The sequence below is a fragment of the Paramisgurnus dabryanus genome, chromosome 2 (genome assembly GCF_030506205.2).
Source record: "Paramisgurnus dabryanus chromosome 2, PD_genome_1.1, whole genome shotgun sequence".
Lineage (NCBI taxonomy): Eukaryota > Metazoa > Chordata > Actinopteri > Cypriniformes > Cobitidae > Paramisgurnus > Paramisgurnus dabryanus.
In genome coordinates, this window is record NC_133338.1 from 25,577,516 (window position 1) to 25,590,077 (window position 12,562).

Genomic DNA, 12,562 nt, shown 5'->3' on the forward strand with positions numbered 1-12,562 from the left:
CAACACCGTCTGTGTTAACTAACATAACTGTATCTTTTGATACACCCTCACTTGGAGAACAGGGAAACACACCCTGCACCTATCACTAACAGTTACTGATTCACCAAATTGGTTTTGTAATCAGTCATGTAAAACAATATACATGAAAGTGATAAAAACAAATGCACTTTTCATGCCCTCCCTCACGAGCCATGTATTGCAGGGTCCTTTATAAACCCTCATAGCACTCCTGAATCTCTCTTAGTGAACCAAACACCATTCATTAATCCAGATATGGGACATCTGGAGTTAATACTAATTTTAACATGGATATCAGGTTGCTATACCATAGACCACAATGACATTAGGTGAGATGATTATTAATATTTAGTAGTTGAATTAAATGTTTTGACAGTGATTAAAATTAAAACCTATTTTTAGTTTGAAGCTTTAAACAATTTTAATTGTATTGTGTATTTCTCTAAATTTAACCTCAGATCACGTAACAGCTAGTACATGCTATCAAAATAGCATGTATGATCTCTTGTAATCTGAACCAAAACATAAAAAAATCTAAATGATAAATGTTGCTATGACAATTAGTACTTAATAACTGATTAATTTATGTCTTTAGTGTAAGAAAATTATGTTTTATGTAGTGCTGGGCAAAGATTGATTCCGATTAATCGCATACAAAATGAAAGTGAGGTTTTGCATAATATGTGTTTGTACTGTATATGCAATTATTATGTATATTTAAACACACACACATATAGATTAGATGGTCATGGTCCTTATAATGGGTCTTTTTTTTAAATGTTCAACTCTCATCCCCTAAATGTGTTAGGATATCAATAAAAACACACTGTGAAAAATTTTGAGTTGTTCCTACAATATCTAGAGGTTTCTCAAAAACTGTACCATTTAAAAACGCAACATTGAAGCTTTCTTGCTTTGAAAAACATATCTTAACTAAAACAGGAGTTTAAATTGCATGGAGCATGGTCAAAAAGTCCATTGCTGCCATAAGTATATATTAGTAAACAATTATGCTAGCACAAAGTATCACATAATACATATATATATATATATTATTCAACCATATTGGTGGGGTGAGAACATGAACTTTTAAAAGTTGAAAAATAAGGACCACCCTAATATACATGTCTACATTTCAGAATTAATTTTTTAACTTATATATAAAAATGTGTGTGTGTATTTATATATACATATTAATTAGCACACACACTCATATATTATGAAAAAACTCACTTTTATTTTGTATGTGATTAATCACGATTAATCTATGCCCAGAACTAGTTTTATGTTATAACCATATATTTTTATCAGATTAAGTAATATATAATGTAACATAATGCAGTTAGTAAAATATAAGGATATATGATTTTATTAACTCTGTCTTTTTATTTTTTATATTTTCTATAGATACAATGTGAAACAAAGTGAAGCTGGTAAGTATTCATATTAAATATTTTTTAGAGAAACATTGTTTAGCAGGAAATGGCTACAATCGGCAAATGCTTTCTGGATTTATTGCAAATATTCATTATTTTTTCTCAATTTCAAATTTAATAATACTTTATGAACTACAATTTTCATAACAAATATCTCTTATTGATGAAACACTATTGATGGTCACAAAGAGTAAAAAATAACTTAGCATTGCACAAAATCTTGTAATCAGGCAAGGACACAAGCATAACTTTCGAAAAGAACAAGAGAATTGCCCTCATAAATCCTATCTGGTATTTGTCAATTTCCAACACATTATAAGAACATTTATGGCATTGTGCAATCTCATTTCAGGGATAATTTTGTTTTTAAAAAATCCGTAAATTTAGCAGTGGGGTAAACTGGGGTAAACATTTTAAATCATTAATTTAAATGAGTTTTTAATGGTTTCTAAGCCAAATGGAATATTATGCTACTTTTCTTCCCATTGCAATTTATAGAACAAAATAGTTTCAGACTAAAATTTGTTTTTGTCTTTCAGTGTTGGCTTCATGTGACTTTGACAGAAACGAAGAACCTTTCTGTAACTTCAGACAAGACCCTACAGATGACTCAGACTGGACGCGTCATACAGGACCCACCCCAACATTAGGCACTGGACCGCCAGGAGACTATCCCAGTGGCTGTGAGTAGAAAACCAATTTTGACCTGACATTGCAGACCCCAAATACGACTGCCAAGCAGAGGTGTCAAGTAACGAAGTACAAATACTTCGTTACCTTACTTAAGTAGATATTTTGGGTATCTATACTTTACTGGAGTAATTATTTTTCAGACGACTTTTTACTTCTACTCCTTACATTTTCACGCAATTATCTGTACTTTCTACTCCTTACATTTTAAAAATCGCCTCGTTACTTCTATTATTTCGGCTTGTTTGCTTTTTTTCATTCCGGCTTGTCATCGTTAAAAAAACCTATCTTGATAAATTGCATCATCCAGATAAATGCGATTGTGGTTGGATGAGAAGTATAAACATACACCATTCCGACACCCTATTGGTTTGTACGCAATCCCCGCCCCCCAGCTGACTGCAGATGATCAAAAGTTTGTTCGATGCTGCTGCACAGAAAAACATAAAAGAACCGCGAGAGCGATTAGAAAGCATGCGGCGCAGTTTGCTCTCGCGATGCTTTGATATCATCCGCCATCTGTTTGTACAGTAACAGAACGCGGCATTCTGTCTTCAAATGGAAAAGTACGAAATAAAACTCGCGCATCACTTTCAGGTCAGTTCACATTCACAAGCCTGTGTAAATATATAGCTGGCTGCTGACACCAACTCATCTGTGTGATTTAAATAGTGTAACAATACCAATTTATATCATATAACTTCAGTTGTTCAACTTAAATGACATTGTGCTGCGTTGCGTTTTGAAGCATGGCAAAGATATCTATGCTAAAGACATCTGTTGTTTTGTATATGCTTATAACTACCCTAAATTTTATTTGCATTAACAAAACCTACTTAGCTGAACGCTTGAGTGTTAAATCAATCAAACACATAACCATACATACCAACTTTTGCTTTTGTTAATAGACATCAGCTGTTTCCTTAAACCTGACTTTTTGAATTTACTTACAAGAAAGACATTTAGTAATTCTCCTTAATTGCTTGGATTTATACTGACTAAAGTAAAGTATACTAAAGTCCATTAGCTACACAAGTACAGATACAGGAATATAGGCTATAATATATAATTGCATATTTGTATAATTGTAGTTTGTGTTGCTGTCAAAATAAAATTATAAATGATAACAATAGCATATTTCTATTCTCACACATACTATAGTTGTGTGAGATTTTGTTGTTTTTTAACTAAAGAGGGCACCACTGTAAAAGTTTGGCCATCAGCGGCCCTGCTCTGAAGTTTGACTTTTTGCACCATTACAATATTCATAGGCAACTAGTCATCATATCTTCCTCTCTATGGAACACATGTTAATGCTCAGTAGTACACATATGTGGTTCTTTAATGCAGTGGTTATCAAACCTTTTTTTTTCGCGCCTCCCTTGTGTACAGTGGATTCCTTCACGACCCCCCAAAGAAAATGTATGACATAAACATTCTAAAACTTACAATTTGAATTAAACAAACATATTAAATTATACAATGTATTGCTTTTGTTTAGTAGCCTTCTTTTTTGAGGTTTAATTACACAGAATTTATAATAAAGTAATGTATTTCATAAAATATTATAAAACTGGGGCCCCTGGCACCATCTCGCGGCCCCCAGTTTGAGAACCACTGCTTTAATGTATTTGTTCGCATTGTATTGAAATGCGTTCATTTTTAATGGGTATATACCGTATGTGGTTGAAACAGATAGTCTAGTGCAGGGGTAGGCAACATGGAGTGCCGATGTCCTGCAGTGTTTAGCTCCAGGTCTAAACAAGCAGACCTGAACAAACTAATAAAGGTCTATAAAGTCACCTGAAACTACAGGTAGCCAAGGTTTTATAAGGGTTGGAGCTAAAATCTGTAGGACATCGGCACTCCAGGACTGATGTTGCCTACCCCTGGCCCTAGTGCATCCCAAATTGTTTAACATTAACATTTTTAATATAACACTATAGTTATTATGGCCTTTAGAAACATGTTTTAGAGGAGATAGGGTAGTGCACAATAGGCCCTTGTGGCGCGCCCTAGGCTTTTTTCCGTAATGAAATTTTTTCCTTACATTACTTTTACTTTTATACTTTAAGTAGTTTTGAAACCAGTACTTTTTCACTTTTACTTGAGTAAAAAGCTTGAGCTGATACTTCAACTTCTACAAAAGTCTTTTTTAACCCTAGTATCTATACTTCTACTTGAGTAATGAATATGAATACTTTTGACACCACTGCTGCCAAGACAGTTTTCGGACGTAGAGTATGCGCATTGCTGCGTTGCTGCGGATACGCGCCGGTTCTGGTTAGTCTAGATGAGATACAGCTACGGCCAAATCTCGCGAGGTGTTTGGGTTACGTTTGGGGGCAGAAGTAGGCTAGATTGGATACAGCTGCTGACTAACTTACGTGAAATGTTGGTGTTAAGGTTAGGTTTGGGGTAGGACTAAAACAGCGCTCATCACGGCGAGATTTCCACAAAGTCTGGCAGAGGCTGTATCCCTTCTAGCCACAACCTTACGTGCCTGGCTCGAGTTAACTTCCGGTCTGTGCTTGTTTATCGGTCTGGCTAGTGACTCAACAGTCCTCTGGAACAAATACCTTGTGTACAATAAAGATGTTTCGGTTTCCAAAAGACAGGAAATTAATGACCTCTAGGCTGTAAGTGTAAACTCATTGTAAACATTCATTTTACCCAGTAAAATTAGCTCAATGTAATGGTTGATACGTTTAACCTATGTAAGCTAAGGTAATTTTCTTGTCGTTTATTTAGCTTGTTTAAAAAAAAAGCTACTCTTGAGACTCTCTTGTTATATTGATTCTATGCAAAAGTCTTCCTGAAGTTAAGTTTGGGCCAAAAAAGCAATTTGTTTACGCTGTTGCCACTGAATAGGCCATGCGCATAAATTTAATCTAACAGTGGAGGTAACAATAAACAAAAATTTCTCCAGAGCAATTTTTTAAGGGAACACAAATAATACAGTTAAAATTGTATTTGCATAAGCTGGTAGCTGGTTTTAGCTGGTTTAAGTGACAGTAGCTTAAAACTGGTCCTCCCAGCCTGGCAAAACTGGTCAAGCTGGTGAGTCAGTTGATCTTTCAGCTAGACCAGCTTAAAGGAATATTCAATTTTCTTATAAGAAAAATCCAGATAATTTACTCACCACCATGTCATCCAAAATGTTGATGTCTTTCTTTGTTCAGTCCAGAAGAAATTATGTTTTTTGAGGAAAACATTGCAGGATTTTTCTCATTTTAATGGACTTTAATAGAGCCCAACATTTAACACTTAACTCAACACTTAACAGTTTTTTCAACGGAGTTTCAAAGGTCTATAAACGATCCCAAACGAGGCATAAGGGTCTTATCTAGCAAAACGATTGAATGAATAAAAATAACAAATATACACTTTTAAACCACAACTTTTCGTCTAGGTCAAGTCCAGCAGCGCGACCTAACGTAAATGCGTAGTGACGTAGGGAGGTCACGTGTTACATATATAAAATGAACACTTGCGGACCATTTTAAACAATAAACTGCCACAAAGACATTAATTAGTATCAGTTGACATACAACAACGTAGGAAAGGTCCTCTTTCAAGACGCTTGTAAACACTGGGCCGGAGTTTCGCGTTCGTCCTCTCTGACCTCTTGACGTCATGACGTATTGCGTGGGGTCAGCTGGCGTATCACGACCGGATCTACATGACGAGAAGTTGTGGAATAAAAGTGTATATTTGTTATTTTTATTGTCAAAAATGACAATCGTAGAAACAACACAATAAAATTACAAAAATAAACACAAAAAGAATTAAAAGTAAATCAAGTAAAAGCAATCCTAAAATAGAATGTTTTGAGAAGAGATTTAAAAGTCACTCATGTATTTGCTTTTCTAATGTCGGCCGGGAGAGAATTCCAGAGCTTGGGAGCATAAACAGAAAATGCTTGACGATCATCCCTAGTATAGAGCCGTGTCTTAGAAACAACCAAGAGACCACTCTAAGAGGAGTGCAGATTGCGACGTGGTGTGTAAGGCATTAATAGATCAGTCAAGTACTGAGGTGCCAGATTGTGCACAGATTTATATGCCAACATAAGGATTTTAAAATCAATACGGTACCTAACAGGTAGCCAGTGCAGTGACTCCAAGACAGGGGTTATGTGGTCCCTAGCCCTGACCCCAGACAGTACTCTAGCAGCTGAATTTTGTAGATATTGCAGTTTATCCAATGATGATTTAGATACCCCAGCTATAAGACCATTACAGTAATCAATGCGTGAAAAGACAAAAGAATTTATCAACTTCTTAGCAACCGGGAAAGACAGCATAGGACGTAGCCGAGCTTTATTTCTGAGGTGAAAAAACGATGTCTTAACTGTATTCTGCACAAAAATCTTAAATGACAGTGTGGCATCAAATATGACACCAATCTAAGGCAACACCATCAACAGACAAAGTAGGAGACCCAACCTTTCGCGTTTGATGTGGCGATCCAAGGAGCATAATTTCTGTTTTAGAGCCGTTTAGCGACAGAAAATTATTGGACATCCAAGTCTTTATCTCAGCAATGCAGTTAGATATATGCACAACGTTCACTTGCTGATCCGGTCTTGTATGAATATAGATCTGTGTATCATCAGCATAAAAGTGATAATTGAGGTTGAGAGATCGTAGTAATTGACCAAGTGAATAGGTATACATACTAAAAACTAAGGAACCCAATAATGACCCTTATGGAGCACCAGTATGAACAGAGCCGACTTTGGACCTATGACCACCCATAAAAACAAAATGACTGTGGTCAGTGAAATAGGACTTGAAGCAGTCCCTTTATCCAGTTAGACCAGGTTGCTACACCACCAAAACCAGTTAAAATCAAGCTGGGAGACCAGCTAAAACCAATTCACCAGCTTAGAGAAAATAGAGAAAAGCCTTATATTTTTCTTCAAAACTATTTATTTATTGCAATGTTTTTGAAGTTGTGTACAGTCAAGCCACCAAAAAAATTTAACTTAATGACTGTTAGCTAGGTAACGTTATAATCTTTAAAATAGCGGACTCATGGGAAAAATACATAATTTATAAAACATTTTTTGTCATGATTTATTTAATAATGACCCAGCATCATCTGTATTTAAGAGAAAAGGATCAATTTCTCTGATGTTTGAAGTTAATGATAGCTTTGACAGTTGACTTGGAGTTTCACAAATACTGAACGAGTTAATTCTCTCTCACCGTAAGTTACTTGTATGTGTAAATGAGGTAAAGGGATAAAGCAGGCAGTGGACCAAATCACTGTAAGACAAGGGGGGACTCATAATGTTTCTGAACTTAAAACACATTTTTTCTACCCTGTTTGGAATTGAATTATTTTAGTACTCAAACATATGCTTATATTATTTATAATACACATGTTTTTAATCATAATTTTAGGGGGTACAACCCCAGAATGTTTTATTAGATCTTTTTGTTAATTTGTCTCATGCATTCTCAAATTGAACCTTTCTCTCCATAGCCGGCTATTACATATATCACGAGGCTGACAATGTCGCGAATGGACAGAAGACCCGTCTGCTCAGTCCGACTGTTAGCAATGGACCTGCTGAGATCTGTGTACAGTTCTTCTACTATATGTATGGCGCTGATGAAGCAAATACTCTGACTGTCTATGCCAAACGTCCCAGCACTGAGGAAGAACTATGGCAGAAAATCGGCATCCAAAGCCCATCATGGCTTGGGGCTTCTGTTACAGTGCCCATTCCAGCTGGAGAGAGTGTTCAGGTGAGGGTATGAGTCTGCTCAAGTTTAGTAAATGGACGCCTCTGTTAATTCTTGTGTGTGGCTATAGACTGTTTGACTGCTGTTCTGCTTAAAGGACTGCAACCTGTAGGCAACTTTTGAAATGCAATAGGCAATAGCTGTTATGCCTTATCCTGTTCGACATGTGTTTTTAGATAAAGTGTTTATGGCTACAAGTGCACTACAGTGTGTCTAATCTATATTGGGTGTAAATCACACTTGAAGTCATAAAAATATTTTTTACTCTAGATTGTGTTTGAAGCAAAGCGAGGGCTCACTTCATCATGTGACACTGCCCTGGATGACATTGTCATAAGCGAGGGAGCCTGCCCTGGTAGTTTAATTTATTCTAACACATTTACATACAGACCCATTGGAGTTATACATACTGTATAAAACATTTATGTGTATATACAGAAAAGTTATGTAAAAGGAATATATGTTTGTTTCTGTTTTTACAGGTTGTATTGCTGGGTGTGATTTCGATGAGGGAAACTTCTGTGATTGGACAAATGAGGTGACATCTGATGAAATTTTTGGATGGGAGCATTGGAATGGACAGACAGAAACACCAGACACTGGCCCTGATGATGACTTCTCCAAACCTGGATGTGAGGCCAACGTTTCATACGTGACTTTGATGAAAACGCCATGATTTTCATTCCTTCCTTCAGAAAATTAATCTCAATGTTTCTTGTTTTTTCCTTATGTAGTGGGGATTTACCTGTTATTGGACTCCTTGTCTAGTGTAGAAGGTGAGGCAGCTCAGCTCTGGAGCCCCTCTACTTCAGCTGCTTCTTCTGGTTGCTTACAGCTGGATTTCCATTACTATATGTATGGCAGTGCCTCCAACATGGAGCTGAACGTCCATGTAGTAACAGCTGGTAAGATTTAATGGAATGGAGACAGTTTATTCAAAAATCTATGCATTCAGAGGACACTAATGATTTTATTATATCACTAGAATCACATTCACTCTTTTGAGCAATTAAATCATTTTACATCTCTCGTTTTCAAACAACAGTACTATCACCAAGGATAGCAAAATTAAAAGCTCTGACATTTTTTGTAGGTGGGGCACTTGGAGCCCCTATTTTTAGCCTCAAAGGAAATCAAGGTCAAGGCTGGAAACCAGCGACGGTTCCCTACATTGGTTCAGCTGATGTGCAGGTCAATTTTCATTTCAGTCTGAAATTCAGTCACTTTAAATTTACACAATGATCTGATCTGACCCATGTCTTTTACAGTCATTTATATTTGTTGCACATATTGCCCAAAGGTGTTTATATCTCTATTCATTATTTCATTTTAGTTTGTAATTGTTGGTGTTTATGGTGAAACAGACAAGACAGATATTGCTATCGATAGTGTCTGCATTACTACTTGTATAGGTAGGTGATGAACAAATCCCCCTCTTAATGTTTTCTTTTTAAAATTCACTACTAGTAACAGAAACATTTTATTGTAAAAGTCCATTTATTGTTTTTTCGCTTCATTTTAGGTGAAACTCCAACAACAGCACGACCGACCACACCTAAACCAACAACAGCAAGTCCATCAACGCCCAAACCAACAACACCTAAACCAACAACAGCAAGTCCATCAACGCCCAAACCAACAACACCTAAACCAACAACAGCAAGTCCATCAACGCCGAAACCTACAACCCCTAAACCAACAACACCAAAGCCACCTACTACACCACCACCAGGTTGGTAATTTTTCTTCAAAAATGTTTACCTTAAAATGTGAGATTAGAAAAGCTAAACAAGCCTTTATGTCTTCCAACAGTGACATGTCCTCCAGATGCTGAGTACATTGATTGTGGCCCAGCCTGTATTCCTAGCTGTGATCGGCCTTCAACAAATTGCACAGGTTCATGCATCAGTGGCTGCTTCTGTAAACCAGGATTTGTTTTCCGTGGTCAGCGCTGTGTTCCTATTGAACAGTGTGGTTGTCTAGATGAAGACAACAATTACTTTGAGGTATGTGAGTGTTCATTTATGTAAGGATGCATTTTTATCTGTGATCAAAGTCTTTGCTCTAAACTCAGTCTGTGTTTATACTCAGCCTGGTGAAATTATATTTGGAAATGGCTGCTCCAAGTTGTGTCGTTGTGCTGGCAACTACACCTTTGACTGTGTGGACAACAGCTGTGATCCTGTGACAGAAGAATGTCGTGAGGTTGGTGGCGTTCATGGCTGCTACCCTAAAGGTATGACAAGAAACTACAATCTCCCCTTAGGTCACAATAAATTAAGCCTTGATTTTAGATTAACTTTTGGCAATTAACAACTTGTTAACCGATACCTGTTAATAAAAAAATGTGTACACAAGTCAGTTCTTCTGCATTTAAATTTGTTAAATATATTTTGAAATTTCGCTCACAGGAACATCGACTTGTATTTCTTCTGGTGATCCTCATTACACCACCTTTGATAAACAGCGCTATGACTTCATGGGGAACTGCTCCTACCTGATGTCTGAGCCTTGTAACAGCACAGATGTGCCGTACTTCGCTGTGTACACAGACAATGAGAATCGCTACAACAATCCTTCAATCAGCTATGTAAAAGCTGTGCATGTCCATGCATTTGGAGTGAAAGTGTCCATTCTGAAAGGAGGAATTGTGCAGGTAGATGATTGTTGATGGTTTATGCACGGTCATGTCTGTTCACTATTATAACTCTAGATATATTTCATGTTTAGTGACACAATGAAAGGTACAGTATCTTGTTTGACTTTTCTTAGGTGAATGGTACCAATGTGAACATCCCTTTTACTCCTGTCAATGGCATTGACATTTTGATGGCTGGTGCACAATACACAGTGGCATTAAACTTTGGTGTGACTGTACGTTATGATGGAAACCACTACATGGACATTAAAGTTATCAAAGAGTGAGTATGACCCATTGAAACTTTATGAGATTGTTTGAGACCTTGTATTTCACTTTTAAATGTCTCTGCATGATTTTCCAGCTATGAGGACAAACTTTGTGGACTGTGTGGAGACTACAATGGAGACCCTAAGGATGACTTCCGTACCCCCACTGGTGAACTCGTCCAAAGCCCTAAAGATTTCGGTAACAGCTGGAACACAGACCCTGAGTAAGGCAACATGCAGTGCCTACAGTGTTAACAAGTACATTTATATAAATGGATATCATAGATGAACCTTTGATTCTTTCTTTCAGTTGTGAGAAAACAGAGGTTGACCCATCGCCTGGGTGTACAGATACTGAACTGGACTTGTATGAAGGACCTGCTTACTGTGGTATCATATTGGACAGCAAAGGTCCATTTGCGACTTGCCATCCAAAAGTCAACCCCAATGTGAGTGAAATGAAATCATATGATTTGTTAAGCATAATTATAAACTTCTAATGCATACTGTCTTAACATTGTGTGTATAGGGTTTCTTCAAAGACTGTTTGTTTGATGTGTGTGAGTTGGATGGTGCTCAGTCTGCATTGTGTGAAGCAATAGAGGCGTATGTCAATGAATGTCAGCAACGGGGTGTCACAATTGGATCCTGGAGAAACAGCACCTTCTGTCGTAAGTCTGAAAAATACATACAGTATTCCTCAAGGACACCGTAAGATACATGCGTTACATATTAAATAATATCCTGTGCTCTGTATTATAGCATGAAACTGCTAAAAGGTTAAATTAAAAACAATGGCAATAAAGCTAATTAAATATAACCCTGCCTGAAAATTCACTGCATTTAAACCAAACATTGTGAATAAGTGTAATAAACCACAGGTTAACACACAGTTTTCCTCTACAGCTCTTAAATGTCCAGCCAATAGTCACTTTGAATCCTGCGTCCCAATTTGCCAACCATCCTGTTACCCAATTCCACCAAATCAGTGTACTGGGCCCTGTTCTGAAGGATGTTTGTGTGACCCTGGGTTTGTCCTTAGTGCTGGACAGTGTGTGAAACAAGATGAATGTGGCTGCATGCGTAATGGACAGTACTACCAGGTGAGGAAACTGTCAATGTTTTAATATGTACACAAGATATAACTTGTTCACTACTGACATGATATTTACGTTACGAATTTCAGCCAGGTGAAGAGTTTTACACTAAGGACTGTGAGCAGTTGTGTAAGTGTGAGCCTCCATTTGTTACCTGTAATGCTGCTGACTGCCCACCCATGGAGCAATGTGGTGTACAGGGTGGAGTCATCGGGTGTTACCCAGAAGGTCAGTATTATAGTTGACTCACTGTGAGTAGCTGTATACCCGAATATAACCATATGATCACATTACACTGCAGTGAGACAGATCCCATCATATACATCTCATTATTTAAAAATACAGTATACTGTTGAATTTGAAAGAAGTTTTATTACAAATGGTTAATATTTAAAATATACTTGAAACATATTTTGTTTTGTATTTCATCTAAATCTTCTAGATTCTCAGGACTGTATTATCTCTGGTGATCCTCATTATAACAGCTTTGATGGCAAATACTTCACTTTCATGGGCACTTGCACCTACACTCTGGCACGCACCTGCAAAAACAACACTGGTAAGCAAAGTCAAAAACCAGAATACAAATGAACAACTAATGTTCAGACACTCAATGTAAGTGTATTGGTATTCAGCTTTAAAACAGTGATGTGTTTTT

General features: G+C 37.0%; 1 protein-coding gene across 1 annotated transcript; it reads left to right on the forward strand.

Moving 5' to 3' along the window:
• Positions 1-337: 337 nt before the first annotated feature.
• Positions 338-12,495, forward strand: LOC141281525 (zonadhesin-like). The gene is made up of 19 exons (XM_073813379.1): positions 338-347; positions 1,994-2,137; positions 7,638-7,903; positions 8,171-8,255; positions 8,383-8,532; positions 8,635-8,805; positions 8,994-9,091; positions 9,234-9,312; positions 9,423-9,632; positions 9,713-9,906; positions 9,992-10,136; positions 10,312-10,556; positions 10,673-10,821; positions 10,903-11,031; positions 11,118-11,256; positions 11,337-11,478; positions 11,714-11,910; positions 11,994-12,132; positions 12,347-12,495. Exons 1-19 carry the CDS (start codon positions 338-340, stop codon positions 12,493-12,495), a joined length of 2,841 nt encoding a protein of 946 aa, XP_073669480.1.
• Positions 12,496-12,562: the final 67 nt, after the last annotated feature.

Coding starts and splice junctions, on each gene's coding strand:
- LOC141281525 (XM_073813379.1), top strand. Junction 9,092..9,233: donor TTGGTTCAGCTGATGTGCAG/GTCAATTTTCAT, acceptor ATTTCATTTTAG/TTTGTAATTGTTGGTGTTTA. Junction 11,032..11,117: donor AGCTGGAACACAGACCCTGA/GTAAGGCAACAT, acceptor TCTTTCTTTCAG/TTGTGAGAAAACAGAGGTTG.